Genomic DNA, 21,573 nt, shown 5'->3' on the forward strand with positions numbered 1-21,573 from the left:
GCCGAAAGGAAAACAGTGAGCAAATTATAAACACTAGATACTGGTTTTCTGTACAGGCTTAGGAACTCATAAACTTTTCTGCCCAAATCTCTCCATAAATGTTACTGTTTATAAGGGGTAGAAGTAAGTGAGCACTCTCAACCTTCTGACAGCATCATAAATTGCAACATTTAGTGAATAACAATCTTCACTGAGACTTGTAAAAGCTGTTGGGTCTGCCGATTTTATTTTTCATTGTGCAGCCAACAGAAACAATGTAAGAATAAGACAGATGTTGTACTTAATTATGCTGGATCTGGGCTAGGGAGATATGGTGGATAAAAGCACTTGCCTCAGGGCCTCTGACTGCCATGCACCTGCTGTGGCATACATGCACCACCAACACGCACACACACACGCACATGCACACACACACACACACACTAAATGTCTTTAAAAGATGCTTAAAACTTAAATAAGGTTAATATATATTATTAGCCCGTAGCTAGTAGTTTTTGATTGACAGCTCCTTAGTCATCCCACTCTCAGCCCTGGTACCCACTGCCATTCTCTCTGCTCATGTGAGTTTTTCTATTTGATTTTCTGTGCCTGGTTTATTTCATTTCGGCTTCTCCAGATCCATCTGAGTTGCCACAAATGACAGGGATTCCTCCTGTTTTAAAGTTGAATGATATTTCATGGCATATCTACCCCACATTTTCTGTGCCCGGTCGTCCGTATCTTTGTCCGTTCATCCATACCACGAATAATGATGCAGTGAACAGGGCATGCAATCCTCTTGTCAATATGTTGACTTCATTTTCCTTGGACATGCACTGAGTTAATGGAATTGTTGGATCACATGCATATTCCATTTCAAATAACGAGGCATCTTCATAAAGTTTGGGCAGTGGTTGACTGACTCGTAGTCCCACCAGCGGTGCGCAAGTGCCTTCTTTCCTCCTCACTGCTGCCAGCACTCGGTTCCTTTCTTTCTTTTAATAACAGTTTCAGCAGGGAAGAGGTGACAGCTCAGAGCAGCTTCAGTCTCCGTTTCTCTGATGGTTGGTGGTGGCGCGGCGACGATCGTTCTTGTTAAATGTATCTATTGACCACTTATGCTTCTTCTTTTGAGAAGTATCTATTTAGATCCTTTTCTTTGTTTTAGATTTTCGAGTTATTTATTTTCTTTTCATTTGAGTTAAGTTGAAGCAACCTGACCTTTCAGCAAAGAGAGTGTACTAACTGAAGAGGATTTTCTTCCAGATATGATGGCACATACCTATAGTCCCAGACAGGCCAGAAGAGGTAGGGCTCTTTGAGTCCATGAGTGCCAGACCCACTGGGTCAGTTATAAAAAGGCCAAAAGTGCTGTGTCCCAGGCTTTGTCATGAGCATCTGGCATATGTGATTAATGACATGTTGTTGTCATCACATAAGATAGATTCAGTTATTATGTTTGCTTTCTTAGCAGCTCAGAGAAACATGGGAATATTAAAACATTTCCACAAAACCCAACACTTTTATGAAACTATAAAATTATAGAAGGTTCCAGGAAATAACTCCAGAAACTATGGCCTCTAGAAGGTTCCAGGGAAGAACTGTAGAAACTATGGCCTATAGAAGGTTCCAGGAAAGAATACAAAATTTGCAAAGAAAAATGCTTTGCCTCCATTTCAAGTTCTGACCAAGACAGCCAACCAGTTCTCCACTCCCCACAAATGCACCTGCAGGAAACGATAGCCAAAATGTCTCCAGGACAGTGGATGGGTGATGGAATTGCTGGAGAGGTGCATAGTTTTCAAATGTGTGGTTTGTTTTGTTTTAAACAACACAGGCAGCGAGAATAAGGCATTATTTGGCTAAAGCGAGCACAAGGTTGCTAGGGACCTATGTCTCAAATCCAGTACACACTGCACTCCTCGGTCCTTTGAAGCTAAATTCACTTCAGGTCCTTTGCTTTATCGGGGACTGTCAGCCTTTTGGTCTGGAATGGAGCCCTGGCTGCCTTCCTTCTACAGGCCTGCCTGCTTGAGTAGAAGGAGCTCAGTTGAGGCCAGAGAGAGAGAACTGAGCTTGTGAGAGACCTGTAGGTGGGAGTAAGAGGCCAGCCAGCGGGAGAGGCTGGGGGAGGGAGAGAGACCCAAGGCAGAGGAAGCGGGAGTGGCAGAGTCAGAGCTGGTTAGATGCTTCAGTCTTTGTTCAGAGACCCAGTTTTTCAGTGCAGGGATTCTGCTTGGAAAACACAAGACAGTCCTGTGCTAGAACCTGGGAGAGGGCTTCACAGAGGTTCCCCCAACCCCCATTTCTTAGGGATTTAGCTCTGTTTACATCTGCTTCTCTGGTGGCTGTAGACCACAGAGGCTCCCAGGGACAGGAGGGACAGGACTGGCCCCTAGCTGTAGGTTTCCTCTGGGCTATTGGACTTCCTGGTCAGTCCTGCAGATGGAGCTCGCTGCAGGCCGGAGGGATCCAGTACTCCTCACCTGTGGCTCAGCACAGCCAAGGCCCTGTGAGATTGTTCAGAGTCTGTGCTCATAGACTGATGATCTCAGCCGATTCCTAGTACGTTAGGAAACTCACTTGGTAGCACGAGGGCAGGGGAGCATTGCTTCTTCTGTCCTTTTCTCTCCACTGTTGCCATACTAGTTATTAGTAAAGCAGTGTGTAAATGTGAGAAAGGAGTTAGTCTTCCACCCCCTTTTCAGGCAGGTGATAGCATCAGCATCTTGAGTTAAAGTTCAGGCTCTCGCTTTTCGCACATGCAGCATCTTCAAGGAATTCCTTGTTTGCTATTTTGTCCAATTGGGCATATCCAGCCAAAAGTAGGCCCTTCCTCCCTAGTGGGCAGGGAGCCTCTGGAAGGGGTCTCTAGTCAGGAAGGAGCTGCATACACAGCAGAGACAGATTAGCCACAGGCTGCACTCCTCTGAACACTGAGCTTCAGGTGGCATGGCCAGTCCCGAGTGCATACTGAGCTGCTGCCAACAGCTGGATTGGGATAGAGAAGGGGGCACACTCAGTTCCCATCACAGCATCTGCTTCCCATGCTCTGATACTGTGCCATCCTGGTCAAAGAGAAGAGACCTCCCACCCCACCCCCACACCCCCTAGGGTGCAGAGAAGAGGAGAAGACAAAGATGACAATCCGAAGAGGTCCGTGCTAGCATCAACAAGGCTGGTTGATTCTTGGAGTCTAAATGTGCTGGTGGTACAGGATGGGCCAAGTGCAGAAGCTGGACGTCCCCTGAGACTCAGCATCCATTCTGGATGCTTCTACTCATTACCACTGCCTTGGAGCTGCCTTGGAAAGTGAAATCTGCTATTCAATAAATACCCATTGAGCAAAATGTCTTGCAATACTCCAAACAATCCTAGAATGTGAAGATGTTTCCTCATTCGTAACAGTGTGGGCAGCTGAGGTCCAGAGAGGTTAAACAGTCTGTCCCGGTTCACACTGCAAGAGCCAACATGCGGGTCGCTGACCTGGTTATGTGGCTCTGTGGCGTGTACCTCTGAGAAGGAAAGGGTTGTTGGAAGAACTGTGCCTTCCCACTTTATGTGTTTTCTGGACTTTTCTGAAACACCTATGGATGTTTCCTCTGGTCCCTCTGGAACTAGGTTCCTTCTTTCCCTGAGCAATCACCGCTTCACATGCCATTTGGTCTGCTTACGGGTCATTTGTCGTAGCTTGCCTTTGGCTCAGATGAAAATAGAAAGTGAACTAGAGCACAGTATTGGTGTTTCCCATCTCCGCTTGCCCCCAGCCTATCAGCGTGTTCCGTCTTTCTTTCAGGTTGGTAGCTATGGAGATAGGTCCACAGATGAAATTAGGGTGTCTGGGCCATGCTGTGTGTTGGACTCACCTCCTCAGCTGATAACCCCTGGGGATGATGTACAGAGGACCACCTCTAGGCACAGGATTTGGGCTTCTATCCCCTCGGACTACCAGGCCTCAGACTTCCTGTTGGTAAACTGAGTCTTTAACATAAATATGAGGGAGAGTCAGAAGGTCAAGCTGTTCCTCTGCCCTTGTCTCTGGTTAGGTCTGCAGGATCCTTGGTGTTACTGGGGTTTAAAACCATTGCTCTTAAGGTTGTTTAAAAACAACTGACTTCTCGCCATCAATAACAACCTAGAGGCTGAGCAGCCCCCCCACTTTCAATCTGGGAAGATGTTGTCTGGCACTGTGTGTCATCTCCTTTGATGTTCCCAGTCTTCATCAGGGTTAGCCTCAGCCACGTGTGCTCATTGTGACTGGAAGCATTGGAGCCGGCGATTGCATAGTCAGGATTTTTGCTTGCCACAGTGAGTCAAGTTGCCAGTCTTCACTGGTGCCCCGGGAAGTTCAAGTGCCAAGACTGTCTTTGGAGCTGAAAAGGAGGTAGTCTGGAGAAAAGTCAGTCCTTCCTCTTGGTCTAGAGGAAGAGTGCCACACGTGAGGTGACGGTGAGAGGTTGAGTTCATGTAGTAACTGTAGTTCTTTTTTTTTTTTTTTGAGACAGGGTTTCTCTGTGTAGCCTTGCTTGTCCTGGACTCACTTTGTAAACCAGGCTGGCCTTGAACTCACAGTGATCCACCAGCCTCTGCCTCCTGAGTGCTGGGATTATAGGCATGTGCCCCCACACCTGGTGTAACTGTGGTTCTTAAATCCACAGGAGCAACAATGGTTGACCCTGAACTCTGGGTCCCAGGGAAGCTCTGGCCCATGTGCAAGAATTTCTGAAAAACTTCAACCAGGGTAGCTGTCAGACCCTAACTAAGTAGCGCTGGAGCTTTCTGTGGTGCCTGCAGGTAGCCCCTGGGAGGCTGGGTAGGCTCCCACCTTGACTGGCATGGTTGTCCAGGCAAAGTCTGAAGCTACATCTATAACTGGAATTAGTCCTACCTTGTAGACAGTTTTGCAGTTGTAAAGACCCAATCTTCCTGGGCAGAAACCATAGGCTTTATCTAATGTGTTCTAGTTTGGAAAATACTTGATTTTCTTGTAAATACGTCATCACTGGTTGGAACCAGGCTATGTCTGTTTCTCCTGGGCCCAGAAATAGCCAATGGCCCCCATGAGTAGAAACAGCCTTTTTGCAAGGCCTAGCTTACAACAGAAGGCAGGAAAGCATTTATTCATTGTGCACATGAATATGGAATGCCTGTGACGTGCAGTTTGGCTTTCAGCCCCAAGAACACAGCCGGAGACAAAGAAGGGTAGGCCCCGCCTTCATGTAACTCACCTAGGAAGCTCTAGACCAGAAGCTGTCCTGTGTGGGTAGACTCAGCAGGTGACCAGCCATCCATGGCAGGCTATTCTTGGATTTCCACTTTGGTCAGACCCAGTACAGCCACCTGCTTGGAAGGGAGTCTAGGGGGCTGGTATTAAAGCTCTCTTTGTATGTCCATCACACCCTAATTTCTGTGTGGAGCGGAGTAAATTTGGGATCCGCTCAAGATTGTTTGGAAGGGTCAATTCAAGTCTCACACAGCCTTGGGCTAGTGATTGATTCTCTATTGATCGACAGGCCCATGCCGGGAGGCAGCCCGGGAAGAGTGACAGCCCTCACGTGCTACCTGGCTCGCCTGGATGTCTGTTAGTCTTATGCTGACATCTCCTGCCTCAGGCCACAGAAACATCTGTCCACCTCCCTGCCCGCTCCCAAATAACTTCAGGAGCCACCAAGATCCATTGTATTGCTCCTTTCTAAGACTCCCTTTCCTGTGTTCTGCTGTCAGGCAGCACTGCCCTGGCCCTGTTCTAGAGTGCTTGGTGTGCCAGCGGGCTTTTCCTGCTTCTGTTCTGGGGGAGACTTCCAGCTTGCAGGAGCCCACTACAGTGGGAGTTCATTCCTACCCAATGCCCAGATATCTTCCAGGAGCTGTGAAGGGAGTGGTGGAAGTCTTCCCAGAGTCTTTTCATTTCCTCCTCAAGGGTTGTGACATTTTAAGCTTGAAAATGATGTACAGCACAATTTCCCTCTGAAACAGGAGTCGCACTCGTCCGCCTTCCCGACCATCCGTACATATTTTCCCATTTCTTTGCACTGCTCCTCGGGAAGCCACCCTGGCATTTTGCTGCTCTGTTAACTCCCTTCCTCCCTCCCTGGGGAGCACAGAACCGAGGTCTCTTTGGTACCCTCTGAGGAAACATGAAGTAGGGATGCACCACGGCCCACACATCCATCTACTGATGGCAAAGGCTGCTTAGCGCGAGTTAAACACCATCAGCAAACACAGGCAGCCGATAAGGCGGACTTGGCTTACAGCCTGGTTAAATTTCTCTCCTTGAAAGCCTGTGGAACACGGGCCTGACATTCACTTGATTAGCTCCTCTTTATTTGGGCTTTGGGACAGACCTGCCGAGAAAGCTCAAAACATCACCCCTATCACATGATTCATCTTAGGGCTGGTGAACTGTTCACCATTTTCAGTGAGCCATCAATGAAAATCCAGATCTTCATACAGTGTTATGTCATGGGCCCTCTTTTAACACGTAGTGGGCTAAGTCACTCTCAGAGGGCTGCCCTTCTGCATTGTAAACCAGCAGCATCCTTCCTATCCACTCACTCCGTGCCCGTTGTGCCCATCTTGAGGGATCTGCCTTGGCTGAAAACTGTGGCCTTGCATGACTTCCAGTGACCTGTCTTCGGTTTCTACCCACACGAGCTAGAGGACTGTTTCTTATGGAGAAAGCAAAATGTGTCAGGTTGTCCTCGTAGGAGTGTACGTGGGCCAGCAAGATGGTCCAGTGTGTAAAGGTGCTGACCGCCACGCCAAGCTACCCGAGACCTGGAACCCACATGGTGGGAGGAGAGAACTAACTCCTACATGTTGTTCTCTGACCTCCACATGGGAGCCATGGCATGCACCTGCCCACACCCATGTGGACACAGGCAAATGAATATGATTCTTAAAATATATATTATCATATTCTTCTGGGCTCATGGAAAGGCTGAGTTAGTGTTGTCAGTGTCTGCACTGTGGCCCTTACTGGGACAGGGCTCCTGAACTGGGGGACAGCAAAAGTGTGCAGCGTTTGTTCAGTGGGAGCGAGGACCTGACTAAGTATCCTGCTGACTCTTGTTAGCTTAGAAGTCTGCTGCACAACAAAGCAGAGATGTGGGGTGCCTAGAGCACCACGGAGCCAAATATGAGCTCACTAGGTGTGTTTGAAGGGGACTGTGTCAAACACAGAGTGGGAGAAACGCACACCTTCACCCGTTTCGATATTTAATCGCCATGTTTTCACTTTATCAACAAGACATCAGAACCAGCGCTTTTGATGAAAGCCGCTGTCTCCATGGGGAGGTCTGTCTGTGAGTCAGACCCTGTCCTGTACAGGGTACATACGGCTTCAGTTTACAAACAGATAATCAAACCTTTAGAAACATTTCCCAACTGGTATGGAAATATCTGCTAATGATAATATGAGTGTGCTTTGAGGGGAGAGCAAAATTGTAGTTTTCTTATTATTTTCCATCTATGGAAACATTATTTTAAACCCTAACACAGCCATACCTGGAGGCTGGGCATACAGGCTTTAGGCAAAGGCAGATGGATGTGTGTGCAGTGAGTTCAAGGCCAGCCAGGTCTATATACTAAAACTCCCGTCTTTAAAAACAATATATGGTACGTGATATCTTCAAAACTATGCAGTCACTGAATGTGAGAATAGACCTCATTAGCACAGACACAGACGTGTTGCTTCGAAACAGTGATATTGTTGAGCCCGCCCTGTTTTCAATTTAGTGTGTGTGTGTGTGGAGGGGGGACAAGTTAGTGGCTAGGAACTAAAAATCTATGCAAAGAGAAAATAATGGAGCCGAGTCTTAATTACCTGTAGTTGGAGGTAATCGTATCCCCGTGTGACAGAAGGTGGCAGGACATTATTTTAAAGGGGCTTGGGCAGTCTTCTCAGAGGAGGCGCTGTCTGCACCCTGACTCGAGGGGCTAAAAGGAGGCTTTTGGTTATGAGGGAGGCCATGGTCTAAGACACAGGAGGGCAGTGCAGGACCACAAAGGCACCCCACTGGGGCACTGGGAGCCTAGAAAGGCCACATGCAGTAGGAGATAGGAAAGGGGATGGCAGAGGTTGCAGTTGGGATAAGTCTCACACCTTTGCTAAGGAATTTAGCCATGATTTTAGACATTCAAGGAGTTAGTAAGAGCTGTCTAGCTGGGGAGTAGCCTAAGATCTGCACTCTAGAAGGCCTTTCTGGGTGCTATCTGGAAAGAAAGGGGGTGAACGAGTAGGTGTCGAGGCAACTTAAGAAAGAGTTCGTTTTGGCTCACAGTTTGAAGGTACAGTGTCCATCATAGCAGGGAAGTCATGACAGCAGGGCCCGGAAGTAGCTGGTCACGTTACATCCACAGTAAGGAGACAGAGATGAACACTAGTACTCAGCTTGCTTTCTCCTTTTTTTTTTTTTTTAATACAGTTGGGAACCCCAACCTGTGGGATGGCAGCACCCATATTTAGGTGTTTCCATGACAGTTAACCTAATCTAGAAAGCTCCCCCACAAGTTTGTCTTCTAGGTGGTTCTAGAGACTGTCAAGTTGTTTCCCTCATCTGGTACAGAGGCAAGTCAGGTGTCATTATGAGACGAGGCTGTAAGAAGTCCCAGCCACCAGGAACACACTTGTCTGCGGGGTTGTGAATCCCTCCAGGTTAAAAGCCCAAGTCCCTAAAGCTTTCTTTGCCACAGTGGAGGCATAAGAACCTTAACCAAAGATGAGCCTCTGCCCAGACAAGCTGTGCCTTGGCCCAGGGCCTGCCACGAGGCTTGCTGGGTAATTGAATTAACTCCTGGCATCTTACAGGATGTGCAGGATGGTGAAAAGCAAAATAAAGCCATTGGACTCCATCTCACTGTTGCCTCTGTGAAGCCCTTGCAATCATTCTTAATGTGGTTAAATTCAAGTGGTTTCCAGTTCGGGCATGGTGTAATCAGATTTCCTCACAAGGGTGCTTTCCACCATGACCTCTTTGACGTCAATGACTGCTTCCTGTTGATGTGACCTCTCTCTCCTTTCACCCAGCGGATGACTTGGTCAGCGAAAAATAATGAAACAGTGCAACTTAGGAGACGATCAGCGTGGTGCTGTGTGTTTCCAGAGACTCCTTTCTTGCCCCCAGCTCTTAGCAGCGCTCTGCAGCCTTCAGTATGGTGTTCGTTAGTCATACAGAAATACTCCCCAGCAGCTCTTAGGCTCTGACGAGTGTAGATAGGACTTCCAGCTCAACAGTGCCTTGAATCACTATCTAAATTATTCATAACCACAAATGTAATTGCTATTCTATGAATTTTCCCCCTCCATCTTCACTGTGGCCAATGTGCCGTGACTGCTTCTTACTCAAAACATTTCATTCCCAAAACAACATATCTGCAAAGGGAACATATTTGTAAATCAAAAGGATTACGTAGTCTAGTTTTAAACAGAGAAAAATCGTTCTTAATGTGCTTATAAGAATGAGTAAATGCTACTGAAGGAGAGAAAGACAAACCATTATGCAGTCTTTAATAGCATATTGCAGTCTACAGGGCAGTGCATTTGTTTTTGCAATAATAATGTTTTAAAATCCATAAAGCTGAGAATCAGAGTCTTTATTTAGGGTTAGAAAATTAAGCAACTGAATGGAACTGTGTGCTTGGTTGGTATCTTTTTGCTCATAAACTCGGCTTTGTGACTCCTTAAAAATACTTCCTAGAATGCAGAATCATTACTTGGTCAAGGTCATTGCCATGTAACATCAGGAAATGCTTTCTACCTCAACAGCTGGGCTGTGGGGATGAGGGGGAATGGGGCAGGGCTATGACTTTTATCTCCTTGGACCTGCTAGGCTTTGGGTTAGCCTTAAACTGGCTATGTAGCCACCAGTGCTGACCTTGCACTCATGACTCTCTTGCCTCCCGAAAGCTGAGACTATAGGCATGAGCTACTGTACCAGGCTAAGTTACTCTGTATCCTTGTCCTACATTGGGGGCTAGGGAGCCATTGCAGCTTTTATTAGTTTGCACATGCCTCTGTGTGTGTATTTGTGTGTGTGTGTGTGTGTGTGTGTGTGTGTGTGTGTGTGTGTTTGTATGTGTATGTATCTGTGTATATCTGTGTGTCTGCTTGGTTGTGTATGTATGTATCTATGTGTCGGTCTCTGTCTATGTGTACGTATGTATCTGTGTGTCTGTCTCTGTCTGTGTGTATGTATGTGTCTATGTGTGTGTGTGTGTGTGCAGTGTGTGTGTGTGTGCATGTGTGTGTGTGTGTGTGCATGTGTGTGTGTGTTGCTTATAAAGCATAGCTGTCAGATGGGCTGCAGTTCTAGCCATGGGGCCATGGTGGACAAAGCTGTAGTGATGATAGTTATGAAAACGGGATGATAATGATGACAGTTGCCATCATGTTTTGAGCACTTCCTGCAGATCAAATGCTAGTCAAAACTCTTGGCTTAACACAGTTAATCCTTGTAAACCTTGACTTTAGTCATCTTGCCATCCCCATTTTGATGGAGTGGCATCACCTCATTTTTAGTTGAGAAGGTTGGGGAGAAGGAGAGGGAGAATGTGAGAATAAAGCACACCTGAAGCTGCCCATGCCTACTGAGAACTCTGGGTCTACAGGTCAGGTGTTGTCACTGGGCAGGGTTCCTATTAGTGACATCAAGACTTGGCACTGGGCTTAGAGTCTCCTGGATCTAGAGCTATCATCTACAAGGAAGTGCTATTTGTTAGGATTCCTTTTGAAAGGACCTGGCACCATGAGGCTCTTGGCTTCTGTTTATCCCTCGCATGGTCATGTTGCTATAGCCATTTTGTCCTAGATTTTAAACCAGGTTCTTGCTTCTTAAAAAATTGTATGTATTTTATTTAAATCGTTCATGGAAGCAACAGAAAACTTGCCTGAGGCTAAACAAGAAAAGAGCTGAAGAGAAAGATTCACAAATACAAGAGGCATTGTGGTTCCCCAGGCTAGGAGTTGACCCGACTTCCCAGGGGGATCTAAAATTGGAAATGAGGGACCCCAGCGATGGGCTTCTAATTTCACTCTCCCCATTCTCATAGTTCTACTTCACTCTTTGTAGACCAGGCTGGCCTTGAACTCACAGAGATACACCTGCCTCTGCCTCCCAAGTGCTGGGATTAGAGGCGTGAGTCACCACCTCCCAGGTTCAGCTCCACTCTATATTTCCTGCTTCATTCTTTACGTGCTGTGACCCATCTGTCTCTCCATCCTTACATCCATCCATCCACCATCCATCCATCCATCTACCTACTCACCCATCCATCTATCCATCCATCCATCTATTCAGGTTTGCACCACCCTGTTATACTGAAGAATTTCATATGTTCACACCACAGAGGCAGCCTCAGCTCCCCAGACACATTCCCTCGGTTCTTTCTCACAGCTCAGATTGAATTAAACCTCTTTATATCAGTTTAAATATTCTGGGAAAGAGACTGGAAACGTAGGCTTGTTCCAATTGATCCTGTGCTGGAGGTGCGGCAGTTGTCTGCATGGCCCTAGGCAGCAGTCTTTGAGATGAGACTTAGCACATGAACAGATAACTCCAAAGGTATCTAAGATCATGGAATCATGTTGTCACTTGTCCCATCTCAGCGGAGCTCTACCATGTGGCCAGGCTTTGCCTCATCCAGCTGTGTCTCAGTTTAAACTCCCAGGACCAACCTCTAATGAGAACTGATTGAGGTATCTCCCGCTCAGGGGATGTGTTTATCTCCTGTTGTCAGAGAACCAGGGCAGAGAACTGGCCCAGGCTTCCATGGGTTAATGGAACCAGGGCAGGTGACACAGAAATTTCATCATTGCCCTGCACCAGCTCCTTGAACTCTGTGCCTGTAACTAATATACAGGGCGTGGGGACAAAGGGGTTTATGAGTGGCTCTTATTCTCCCCAGTGTTCATCCTTCCATGCTGATGGCTTGTGTTTGTGGTCCGTTGAATCAGAGACCAGAGCGAGGCGTGCTGGACAAAGGGCTTGGCTTTGGAACCGAAGCCCAACCAGTCTTCCTGGACCTGGGGTTTTCCATCATGCAGGTCAGGGCAAATCTGCCTTACAGGAACCAGAGCCTCAGGTGATGCTTCACTGATGCTCAGGCTCAGCTTCTGGGGAAACTGGACGTCGGGAAGCCTGGGTATACAGATTTTAAGTACAGAAAAGAATCCTCTGGCTGTCTCTGCTGGGGTGGGATTAACAGAGGCCTTCCTGCCCTAGAAGTGATTCATGGCCCACCTTAATCCATCCTATAGTCCCTCCCTAATAATGCAGGATCTCACACACACACACACACACACACAAGAAAAGATTCTTCTTGTTTCATGGTACAGTGCGTTGGGCAAGTAACCATAGGGACTAGTTCTTAAACCACATAGACAAGAGCTGTAGGCAAGAGGTTATTGTTTGCCTCCTGTCAGAACCTCACATGCGGATCTCTTCTGTGGTGAGGTTTTGTTTTTTTGTTTTTTGTTTTTTTTTTTTTTTGGTTTTGTTATTGTTGTTGTTGTTGTTTTGTTTTTTCTACATGTAAGGCTTCTTGGAGATTTCGGCAGTTCATTCCGATGGAGTAAGATTTCTCTGGGGTGGTTTGGTTTGCTACTGATGTTTTATTATACACGACATGTCCCAGCTCTTACCGGCGTCTTTTCAAGTCACATCCCACAGCTGCCACCTGTTTCATCTCAGGCACTGAGCTTAAAATCCTAATTCGGTAGGTGAGTTTTATTGATAGAAACTGAGGACCCTGCAGTTCTCAGTTGTTGGCGACCCAGGACGGAGTCGGACGCCTCCCAGAACTTGCCTCTAGCTTCTTCTACCAAGGCTTGATTATAAGCCTAGCAGCCTGAGTTCAGAGGGCTCTGTGCTCAGCATCTTCAACACTTAGCAGCCTGTGTTCTGTCTGGCACCAGTCCTGGCTTCTGTGCATTACATTTGGCCATCTTCCACCCTGACCTTGTGTTTATTTTTACTTTCTAAACTGTGAGGGTGGGGGGGGGGGCTCAGTCAGCTCTTCTCAAGAACTTTTCCTAAATCCCACCCTAGCCTCCTAGCCTCTCTCTTTCCCCAGCACCCCACTGGACCATTCTGCCATCCCTGCCACCCTGGTTTGTGTGCTCTGTCTACATGTCTGCAAACAGGTGTAGGCGCACATCTGATTCAGGATGCGTGGTCCCTGTCCAGGGCCTGAAGTTCTGTGTGCGCCCAGTGAATGGTCATTCTTGCTCACCTCCTTAAAGAAAGCAAGGTGGTGTTAGAGCTTCAGGAGGTGCCATGCACTCAGACCCTTGCAGCTCCAGAGACACAGCCCATAGTCAGTTGCCTCTGGTTTGGGATGCCATTCTTATAAATGTGATGCAGAGGTGATGCCTTGAGAGAAAGGGTGGTTCTCGATGAACCTCAATAATAGAAAGCAGGGTGTCGGGGTTCTGCAGCCACCTTCTGATTCTTGCCACCTAGATGATGCTTCTGTGAGGCAGTTTTAAAATGACACGTTTTCCATGCCAGGCATGGTGGTGCACGCCTTTAATCCCAGCACTCGGGAGGCAGAGGCAGGTGGATCGCTGTGAGTTCGAGTCCAGCCAGGTCTACAAAGTGAGTCCAGGACAGCCAACGATACACAGAGCAACCCTATCTCAAAAAAAAAAAAAAAAAAAAAAAAAAAAGACATGTTTTCCAATGCCTTCTCTTCCTTCTTTCAAATCACACTAAGAATGACGAGGGAGACCATGAGACCTTAGTAACATTTAAGAGCTCCTGAGAAGTAGAAAGGGTTGCCATCCCAGACCCCACAACTGAAAGCTGTCACTGCATGGGGCTTACCTGTCTTTTCTCTGCCTATAGCTGAAGGCATTCTACACTTCCCCATTCTTTTCTGAGCTGAAAGTACGTCTTCATTAGAGCTACTAGCAGCATCCTATTCTGTGTCTTGAGCCCCTTGCCATGGGGTGGAACGCTCAATAAAGTTTTATTTCTGATGAGATCCCGTCTCTCATCTTACTACCTCTCTATACACTATACCAATGATAATCAAGCCTCTCTGTAAACACTGGAGGGTTTGTCATTGGTTTCCTCCGCAATGACAGTCTTGGAGCTACTGCAGTAGAGCCTTCTTCCTCTCTTTAGCAGACATTTTAGATCAGGGTCAGTAAAAGTTCCGGTCTCTCGAGGTTCCTTTGCAGGAAATAAAACATGTTGCTGGTTGATAAACACAATTTTAGTGTTGTGCCTCGTCACATGACTTGAGGTCTTTCATGGGATAGGGCTTGACTTCATTTCGTCCTGGTTGCCTCTTCTCAACCTTGCTCTTCCTTTCTCTCTGCTTTGAGAGCTGGGAGCATTCCTGGGGATGTGAATTGGTACCCTGCGTTCTAGGTTCCTGCTAGGTCCATAGTAGGAGTGAGCCTCTGGAAGGAAAGAAGCAAGAATGTGGAACAAAGCATCCTGTCTCTCCAGATAACAGCAAAGGAGAAAGTGCCAGATTCTATAGGTTGAGGCCTGCCTCCTACACTGGGCCTATAGATGGAGCAAAGATGGAGGAGAAAGACCCAAAGGCAGCCTGCCTTGTGCTCATGCCTACAGTTTAGCCCACGGTCCAGCTTTTGTGTGTGGAAGAGAGTTCCTTTCTTTTGATGGCCTTTATCTTTTGATGGCCACTGCTGCCTTGGCAACCCTAGCCATGAGAAGCATGAGTCTGTGCCACTTAGGCAGAGTGGTTTTTCCAACGTAGTCTTCCTCATAGTCCTGGGCCTGTCCCTCCAGATGAGTCCCGTGTTAGCATAACAACTTCTTGTGTCTGTATCACTTTGGTAGTTGTCCCTAGAGTGCTACCTCTCCACCTAACCCATTTGCTAATACACCCCACCCACCAGACTCCTGCCCATAGAATATAGGACAGCTATTATTCATGTGAACCCATCCACCCAAATCGGCCTCTCCCTTTGCAACTTGAACAAGGGCCCTTAGCTTAGTCATAGGGCTTGCTATATTTGTATAGTCTTCCCTTGGGCTATGGGGCAACCTGGAGACTTGAGTTAGTGGTAAGTTGTTTTGTTTTCATGAACTTTGCCATTCTGTTTTTGCTCTTAAAATAAATCCATGCTTCTAGCTGATGTGTGTGTGTGTGTGTGTGTGTGTGTGTGTGTGTGTGTGTGCGTGTAGCATTTCAAACTCCAAGTGAAGGTGGGTTTTTGCTTGCACACACCTTTGATAAAACACCAGTTTGCCCACACAATGACAAATATATATTTGATTCCTTCCCTTCTGATTGAGGTTTTACTTCTATAGGAAGTTGGAGGTCGTGGGTTGCACTGCCCTGATAGCGATCAGTTTGCTATGCAGTAGCGATTCACTGGAAAGTGAGCCAAAGTCAGACTCCCTGCCATTGTTCAGCCCAGCCCCTGACCCTAGGAAAACTGGTAGCATTTCAAACACTAAGGCTGGTTCTTGCTTGCATACATTCTTTCATAAAACACCAGTTTGCCCACACAGTGACTGCCCACATTCTCACCCCAAAAGGGCAGCACTGCCTGAAGGATGACACTCACAGGCAGGCCTTGACTCACAGGGCTTTTGCTCAGGCAACTCCCTCACCGTCAAGCAGGCATCAAATGTCCTGCTTCCTCTAGCACTTCCATCACAGTTCTACCACAATGTTCAGATCTGCTGTTTATGTTTTGAGAACCCATGTTTCTTGCACTAGCCTTTGTTAGGTGGAACCATATCTGCTTTGTGTCTGTGAGCCTCTTGGTTGGGGTCCCCAGCACTCTATTCAGTGCTCAGGGAAGGAAGCAAGGAAATCCACTGATGCTGGAGGCCTGGACACAAGCCTTTTATCCTGTGTCTCAGAGCAGCTGCTTGCTAGATGGACCTTTCTGTCATTAAGCAGTCTTACCACCCCAGTCCTTGGTGCACCACATGCAGTGCACAGCCCCTGGGTTGCTGCAGAGGGAGCTTAGCTGGGATGCATACCCCCCACCCCCAGGCATGGTGAGAGTCACTGCAGGAAGCCTCTGGTATGATTTAAGTCCACTTCTAATTCGTGATCTTTTGTTGGATCGGAGGGTTTCTATCAGAGATTGTCCACTGGGCTTCCACTGGGCTGAGTTCTCTAAGTTTTCTGCTCTTCTGTGAGGAAAGGAGCACCCTCCCCAGTGCCCTTTCCTCTGGGATTAACCCTGTCTACTCCACTGAAGACATTTGCCAGAGGACTTAACATTTGCGCTCTCTTGCCTTATGCAATGTCTCATGTGTCGGGCTGAACTGAGAACCCAGGTCTCTTGATGCTTTCCATGTGGTTAGTGAAAGATAAGTCAAGGTTGAGTGGAACTCTCTCTAAAGGAGATTTCCATGCCACTCTTCCCTAAGGGATCACAGACCTGACCCCACACAAGGCCAACCTCTGCTCCCAGGCAGCAGTCTGAGTACCTCCTGGAAGACCTCGCTCTTCAAGGGAGCGTAATGCTAGCGGACAAGCAATAGGCTAATCGGTCCCCCACGTGTTTCACTCAGGACCGTCTGTTCTTCGTCATGGAGTTTGTGAACGGAGGTGACCTGATGTTCCACATCCAAAAGTCCCGGCGGTTTGATGAAGCCCGAGCTCGTTTCTACGCCGCAGAGATCATTTCTGCACTCATGTTCCTGCATGAGAAAGGCATCATTTACAGGTGAGTCTGTGTACCGGGCGCCTTTTCTGATTCACCCCCTGCCTGGATCCTCACTGCGTCCAGCCTTCGATTTCTTATTGTCATCAACTCAGGTCTTTAGCAATGAGATCCACAGAAGGTGCAAGGGTTCATTAGAGTTAGCACAGAGATGAACTCTGTCTCCAAACTAAAATGTTCAGTCCATTTGCATTCTAGAGAGATTGATTAATATTCATGGATTGGCTCAGCTAGCATTTGCTGTGGTAGCCAAGTCCTGGAAAGTGCTGGATTCATTGCTGTTCTCCTCTTTCCATTCTACAACTTGAAGTGAGTTGCTTACCATGCACCCATTCTGTTTTAAGAATGTGCAGCTGAGCCAAGCAGTGTGTCTTGGCTGTTGCTGGAAGACGCTGTAAGAGCCTTGAGGTCAGATGAGGTGGGTTTGCCAGTCCACACCTAAGGCTATGCAATGGGGTTGATGGTTTCTGTCCTGTGTAGCCTCCCAACTGTACTTGATCACGTTGTGTGACCCAATCTTTTGATCTTAATAGGCTGTAATTCGAATAGACTCCGAGTCTGACTGGTGTTCTCAGTGGATATCCAGTGCAGCATTCATCAGGGAGACGGTGGATAGTGTGAGAAGTGGAGTAGCTAGGGAGTGTCTGGGTGTGTTCGTGTTGACGGTTTCCTTGCACCTGTGGTCAGAATCCTCCCACTCTTTAATCATGGTATACCTTGGTTGCCACACATGACGGCTGGTCTTAGTGATCAGCTTGACACAATCTGAAACCACTTACGAGAGCCACCTAAAAGGGAGTCTGGTGAAGTGTTGTCTAGATTGGATTAGCCTCGGGCATGCCTGTGGAGAGTTGTCTTAGTTACGTTAACTGGTATGGGAACCCCTGGGCTGGAGGCATACAGCACTAGTCTCTGAATTTGGATCCTAGATTGTGTAAAAGAAGAGAAAATGATCTGACAACAGTGGGTGAACACAGATGAATTCATTTCTCCTGCTCTTGACTGAGTGAGGATGGGATGGGATTAGATATTATGAGTTCCCGCTATGTCAGCTTCCCTGCTCTGGTGAGCCGTACATAATTGGTGGTTTGAATGAGAATGTCCCCCATAGGCTCTTAGAATCGAATGCTCAGTTCCCAGTTGGTTTATGGAACTGCTTAGGAAAGGCTGGGAGGTGTGGTCTTGCTGGGGCATGTGTGCCAATGGGGATGGGCATTTCAAAAAACGCACACAAGGTCCAGCCTCTTCCTCTCCCTCTCCCCTCTCCTCCCTTCCCCTCCCTCTCCCTCACCCTCTCCCTCTCCCCATCTCCCTCTGTCCCTCTCTATCTCTCTTTCTCTGCCTCCTGCCTTTGGGTCTGGATGTAAGCTCTCAGCTACTGCTCTAGCACCATGCCTGCCAGGCTCCCTGCCAATGCCTCACCTCAAAACTGTAATTAAGCCCCCAATTAAATACTTTCTTCTGTGTCTCTTCACAATGACAGAACAGTAAGAGATGAACCACAACCTAGACTTGTATGCTAAAATAACCTTTTCTCCCCTAAGTTGCTGTCTGTTCGTTTTATCACAGTAACAGAAATAAACATAGCAAATACACTTGTTTTTCTCTAGTGACAAAGTTACTACTTTTGTGTGTAGGGGGAAAACGTGTGTTTTTTGGTACAACCTTGAATACTAAAGCAAAGAATTTTCTGGCTGAAATATACTGTTTATGAGTTGCCTGTCTCTACCTTGCTTACCTCAAAGAGAGACTTTCCCACATTTGCTTATTAAGAATAATGACCTCTCTGCTTGGAATGACTTCTGTTGTAAACCAAGTTAATTATTATCAGCCCCACAGCAATAAATTGCATACTTGTTCCAGGATCAACAATTTACCTATACTTGTCACTTATTTCTTTTTAACACTAACAGTGGTCATCACCATTGATTAGATGAACAATTCTTAGAAAGACGTACTTACTAACCAGGGTACTAACAGCTAGTGAACGGAGAATTCCAACCCTAACTGTTCTGCTACCTTCTTTGTTCAGGAGATTCTTGAAGACTGGAGACATGACTAGAGGGCTGGTGTCTTATTGTCCTTATAGTGTTGGGAAAACTTTTAATCATGAAATTAAGGCAGAAATAGAAGGAATGAGGCTTGAAGCCAGGTGGCCTGACTGCATGGGCCTTCCCTTACACAGCACCGGCAGTAATGCGAGGGCACACTTGCTCTTCTGGGTTGGATGTCCTACTTAACTTTCATTTGCTCTGTGAATCTTGTTCCATAGAACATAGGCATCGTGGTTGCTGGTGCTTCTGGTGATGCAGGATCGATCCACACACTGAAGTTTCCCTTCAGTTTCTTTTATCTGTGGCTCAGTTCTAATGTTCAACTCTGACTTTTCATTTATTTCATTTATTCTTGAACTCAGGTCTTCATGTTCATACCTAGAGTCTTAAGTGACTTTGAAGGGAGGGCGTTTAATCAGGATAGATTAAAGTGCTATTCTTGTCCTGTGGATTTGTTTCACGGGATACGTTTAATTCCATCAGGCTCCTGGCTGGGACTAGAGTCTTAAAGGGGAGGCTCTGAAAGCCAAGCCCTTGGACTTCACACAGTCAAGGGCATGTCTGGGCCACAGAGGGTGTGAGTTGGAAGCATTTGGGAATCTAGTAAGAAACTTAGAAACTTGAGGCAGCCTCATTTATCATGTGTGTCCTGAGGTGGCCTTTATAAAAGTTGACATGCCCTCTCTAGAGGATTCCTCTGAGCTGTCTAAATAAAGTTATTGGTTGGTTGGTTGGTTGGTTGGTTGGTTTTGGAGGCTTTTTTTCCTCGGCCTGTGTGGCTTATTTTCCAGCAAATTATAAAGTCAATACTGTTAGCAAGTCCTCACCAAGTAGAATCTCAGAAAGAAGAACTCTATCAGCCATGAATTTCTCTCTTTTCAGGGACTATACCCATGAGCGAGACCAGAAGGCAGGCTGGTCATACTTCTGTGTTTCTGTGAGCTTGTGTGTGCACCATGAGCAGTCATCAGAGGAAACAAAGCCTATGTCCTGGGAGGAGCAGCTGCAGAAGGCTCTGTCCTGGTGCTGTTGGTTCCAGAGTCTGCAGCTGCTCAGAGCCCCGCCCCCAAATCCAAGTGATCTGGAGAGCAGGGAGTCTTGGGATCAGCTTTGAGAAAGGAGAAAAAGGACTGCTCATCCCTGTGTCCTGGGCTACCAGGAACCCAGATGGTGCATGAGTAACGTCTGCGTAGCTTGGATGTTTCTCCAGAGTCAAACTCCACAGAAAAACTTTGGAAATAAAAAGGCATGCAGATTACTTATAGCAGAACAGGAACCTTTTTCTGTCATGCTCCATAAACTGTATTAAAGGGGAATTCAGCCGTCCCTAACATTTCAACCCCAAACCACTAAGCCCTCCATCCCACATTTGTTTTGCTGTCTCTAACCAGGTGGAATGTATATGCGATCTATTGGGTGAAGAAGAGTTTATAGAGTTTTAGGGTCTGGTGCCTGGTTACCAGGTTCCACTGAAGCACTGAGTGTGCTTCTCAACACTCATCCTGCCCTGTGTGAGCCTGGCTGTATCAGGCCTTCTGCAGCCCTTGGCAGGCTGCATGCTCGGCCATCAGTGTCCACTCCTAGAGCGCCTGTGTGATGTTTCACTGTCCCATCTTCCAGATGGGAGCCAGACCACACGTGTTAACAGCCAGACCTGGCATACTGTCTGCTCTTACATCCACAGAATACAGTATTAACCTTTTTGACCTTTCCTGAAAAATCACCTTTGATTTTTCTTCAGATTGAGAGAAAAAAATCTGCCTTTGGAAAGAATTTAAAATTTTTTTGGTTTTGTTTTTATTTTTAGCTCTTATAGTGCTGGATATCAGTCCCAGGACAAGCACTCTAACACAGAGCTATATTCCCAATGCTTTCCTAAGTTTAAAAAATTTAGTAAGGTCAACCCTATCCCCACAGGGAAAGTTCTGTTGAACTAGGCCCGTGGTTTACTCTCTCTGACATAACCTTTTCACACATTGCCTATCTCTTTTCCCAAGGGCAGAATCACGGGTATTGGGAGCCTGGTTGGTTCAGATGCTTGTGCAATCTGAACTTTGCTGGGTGTGGCTTTGCTCGATGAACCCACGGTGAAATCACTCCTAGGAGCATTGCTTCTTTGGCTAAAGACTTACAAAGAATGTTCTTGCAAATCAGTTCTGTGTTGGGTTCATGGCAGATGTTTCATGCCTGAGTCATTGTTCTCTTCAGTCCTTCTCTTCCAGAAAACTGAATCCATTTTTCTGATTCCTGTCTTTTGGGGCCTCCCTTACTCCTCAGCATTTCTTTCTTTCTTTTTTTTTTTTTTTAATTGTTGTTGTTGTTGTTTCCAAGACAGGGTTTCTCTGTGTAGCCTTGGCTGTCCTGGATTTGCTTTGTAGACCAGGTTGGCCTAAAACTCACAGAAATCCACCTGCCTCTGCTTCCTGAGTGCTGGGATGAAAGGCGTGCGTCACCATGCCAGGTTCCTCAACATTTCTTATTAGCAGACTTGCAAACTCCCCAAATATCTTTCATTTGAGCCTAGTGTTTTGTAATCTTACCTATATTAAGATGTATTTCCATACGTGTGTTTTCCCTCTGCATATAATAAGAAGTATTGTTTTAGGATGTTTGATCATACTCTGAACCCTGAGATTGTATTATTTACTGGAGAAACTTGTTTCTTGTTGTCGTGTGGCTCACCCCTAGCACACACCTTTAATCCCAGAGCTTTCTGCTTGAATATTATAAACAGAATTAAATAAAGTCAACCATAGGTCAAGAGGCAGAGCAAGCAACCAGTTGGCAGGAAGTAAACATAGGAAACTGTTTCTGAATTATTTCTTATGATAGTTGTACAAAATATTGACACAAGATGGGACAGTTTGATGTTCTTTG

At 46.7% G+C, this 21,573-nt stretch overlaps 1 protein-coding gene across 1 annotated transcript in view; it reads left to right on the forward strand.

Moving 5' to 3' along the window:
* Prkch (protein kinase C eta) overlaps positions 1-21,573 on the forward strand; it is a 214,789-nt gene that overhangs the window by 126,828 nt on the left and 66,388 nt on the right. Inside the window, exon 10 of the mRNA XM_051147557.1 lies at positions 16,491-16,645. Coding sequence (XP_051003514.1) covers positions 16,491-16,645 — 155 coding nt within the window. The remainder of the gene's footprint in view (positions 1-16,490; positions 16,646-21,573) is intronic.

This window comes from Acomys russatus, chromosome 1 (genome assembly GCF_903995435.1).
Source record: "Acomys russatus chromosome 1, mAcoRus1.1, whole genome shotgun sequence".
NCBI lineage: Eukaryota > Metazoa > Chordata > Mammalia > Rodentia > Muridae > Acomys > Acomys russatus.